The sequence below is a fragment of the Arachis ipaensis genome, chromosome B08, assembly GCF_000816755.2.
Source record: "Arachis ipaensis cultivar K30076 chromosome B08, Araip1.1, whole genome shotgun sequence".
NCBI classification, from domain to species: Eukaryota; Viridiplantae; Streptophyta; class Magnoliopsida; order Fabales; family Fabaceae; genus Arachis; species Arachis ipaensis.
In genome coordinates this window covers 38,564,946-38,568,282 of record NC_029792.2, presented here as the reverse complement: position 1 = coordinate 38,568,282, position 3,337 = coordinate 38,564,946, and the positions used below count along the sequence as shown (strand labels likewise).

The 3,337-nt window shown below is 30.6% G+C and overlaps 1 protein-coding gene across 5 annotated transcripts in view; it reads right to left on the bottom strand.

Moving 5' to 3' along the window:
* Positions 821–3,337, bottom strand: part of LOC107613504 (PHD finger protein ING1-like) — an 8,700-nt gene continuing 6,183 nt past the window's right edge. For all 5 annotated transcript variants that reach the window (XM_016315534.2, XM_016315532.2, XM_016315535.2 and 2 more), the window contains 2 exons: positions 1,288–1,444; positions 821–1,222 (listed from right to left, as the gene is read on the bottom strand). In XM_016315534.2, the coding sequence (XP_016171020.1) occupies positions 1,112–1,222; positions 1,288–1,444 (268 nt within the window). In that variant the 3' untranslated portion in view covers positions 821–1,111. The remainder of the gene's footprint in view (positions 1,223–1,287; positions 1,445–3,337) is intronic.

The window sequence follows — 3,337 nt, the reverse complement described above, 5'->3', positions numbered from 1 at the left end:
TTCTTCCTCTTTCTCTTCTTCTTCTTCTTTTCTTTCGTTTCTTGCCTTCTCTTTCTCCTTCTTCATTTACGTGTTTTTCTCTCTATTTTCTTTCTTCGTTATTCTCGATTTCCATTGTTTTTTTTTATATCAAGCTCTGAAATCGTTTTTTAAGAAGAAGAAGCACCAGAAGATGAAGAGGAGAAAGAGAAAGAGTTCTGAATTATTCATAAGGTGTACTTTAACGAATTTTGGGTGTATATCTTAAATCCTTTGGGTGTAGTTTTGAAATCCTTTGAGTGTATTTCTGTAATCCTTTGGGTGTATTTCTGTAATTGTTTGGGTGTATTTCTATAATTGTTTGGGTGTATTTCTGAAGTTCCATTATCTTCAAATTTGACAAGAAACTCGTTTTCATGGAGGAGGAAGAAGAAGAGTCGTTCATAATGCATGGTGAGTAACGTGCTTTGGAAACAGGAAGTGGTTGAATAACGTGCGTTTATTTACTCTTGAATGTGGGAGTGTAATGCGTGTGTTTTGTTGGGCTTGTGCCAACTTGTAAGACAAAAAGACTTGTATTAATAATACCGGCATGAATAATTGTTGGTGTTACGTAGCAGAAATCCTGATAATAACATCTACCTCCTTCATTAGATTAGACCATAGGAGAATTTGAAAACTTATGTTAAAAAAACCCATATTTACAAATTAGGCTTGAAATTGTTACAATTTCTCAAAACACCTTGGTCCTTTAAACACCACAAAATAACTTTCACCATCTAAGTTCAAAAGTAGTTATGGTATTTTACATAAATATAAAGAGTAAATGGAGGATAGTTTCTTGGTCAACTAAATAGGTGAATTAACTATAATTCAAGTAAACTTTGTAATAATTTTAGTTTAGAGTAGAAACTACATTCTGCACAAAATCTATACAAAAATATTCTCGCTTTATGAAAGTTTGACCTAACAACGAAATAATAGCTCCATTTGCAAGATCAATAACGTAAGATGCAAAGACGGCCGGTGATGCAAAGTTTCAAGGCCCTGAAACATTAAAGTTGCGTCTTCTAAAAATATTAACAATATACAGTCACCCATTTTACTATAAACCTTATCCTTCTGTCAAACCTCATTTGCCTCTGCGACGATTTTTTGTTACTGCGCAATTTGAACAATACCATTTTCCTTTTGGTTGTTCTTTCAGACCGACACAACCAAAATGAAACCACTCTATTTTGCACTGCAAACCCAGATATTGTCAAAATATGTTAGGGATAAAAGAAAGAAAGTAAAGTAAATACTTACGTCAGGGTTATCACAGGCAACCATCTCGCCATAGCTAACTTGGTTACAAAAGCAGTATGTGGGTTCATTTGGATCAACTGGTAAATCCAATTCCATGCCAGTTGGGTTCACAGGTGCAGGTTGTGCTTCTGTTGCCACTGCAACAGATGTTTGGCGTCTGCAATAGCAGTTGTGAATCAAGTTCTTTCTGTTAGATTTTATTTTGTTTCCATTATCATACCAGAAATGCTGCATAAATGCATGCATCATGCTGCAGGAACGGTTCCAAGTGCAGTGGTGTGGAGGCAAACACCCCATTACAATTTGAAATTTTTTTTAGTAGTATATAATGATAATATTTATTTGCTCCTATTAGATTATTAAATTTGACCTCACAAAAATTTTAGTTGTTCCCAGGGACGGATCCAAGTGCGGTGGTGTGGGGGCAAGCGCCCCCACTATAATTTAAATTTTTTTTGAGTATTATATGATAATAATATTTATTTACCCCATTAAATTATTAAATTTGACCCCATAATAATTTTTTATTCAACTTTTGGTACTTAATCGTCAATTTAAAAATTTTATATTAAATATTCATTAGAATGATCAATTCTCATATTTAAACGAAATTAGTGTTTTTTTTAAATCAACTCAAAAGAATCTTATTTATCTTCTTTTCAAATTAGCTTTAATTTTTGCGTAGCAACTATATTAATTGAAAGAACTTTTTTAACTATAAATATCAATAAGAGTCGGCTTCTAATTGTGTTGGGAAGTGAATTTTTAAATAATTGTTTAGTAATATATGGAAAGAGAGAAATTTTGATAGTAGTGTTAAGAGAAAAATTATATTTTACAATAACAAAATATAATCATAACAATAATCATGCTATATGTACATAAAAAATAATTATCTGTATAAAATATATATTAAAATATAAAATACACCTTGAAAATAAGTTAAACAATACATGTATTTGTACACAAATATATAGTAGTTAATAGATAATTTAATATTTAATTTTTTATATACACATTTTTATTATAAAAATTATTATGTTACATAAATTTTGCTCCCACTACTAAAATTTTCTAGATCCGTCACTATCATGCGGCATACACAAACAACGGAAACAATAGATATGTGACATGTCACATTATAAGCCTTTCTACGTGTCCGTCTTAACAACTACAATGTGGAATTCAAAATTTTAATTCAAGAAACAAATATTCAGTCGCAAACTAAAATCTGCTAATTTATCCAGGTCATTTATGTACACAATTCTAAACCATAGTTGTCAAAGTCAAGAGTTAATATTTTAACTCTCTTCATAATGTTACCATGCAAAAATGAATTAACGTTAAACTCGTTAGAGTTTTTATGTAAATTGAAACAAAATCACTAACTAATCGATTCCACAAGTTTACAAGTTTATATTCATTTACTTATGATTATGCAACATTTGTTTAACTTATTAAGCTAATTTGATACAAATAAATTGTTATATTTTTATTTTCCAAAACAAAAATGCATATAGACTTAATTAGCATAGGAACTCACTCTTTGTCAAACAAATGACCTTACATAAATTCTAATAAAATTGCAAAACTCATGATTCTACAACCAAGTTTATATGTTCACATTCAAACTTCTTGCCACTTCCGTTGGATATTTGTCTACATTTTCTAAAAGAATTGGAATTAATAAGGAGAGAAGGATAATGTAAAAGGTATTGAGGACTCCAATACAAACGATTTGGTTTTTAGGGGGGGACAATTGCAAAACTTTCAAATCTCTCAATAATGGGGAAAAATGATTGTTGTGGGATACCTTTCTAAAGGAAGACCATGTGCCTTACACCAAGTAGAAGAAGGATGTCTATCCTACAACACAATGCTTGCCTATCTGAATTTTTGTCATTATAGGTACAAGAGTTACTCTCTAGCCAAATACTATTATTTAGTCTCGAGTTATATTTTAAAGATGTTTATTTCACTTATTTTTGTGATCAAGTTAAAATAGGCCAATATTAAACTAATACGAAGCTAGGGGAACATGGGGCAATAA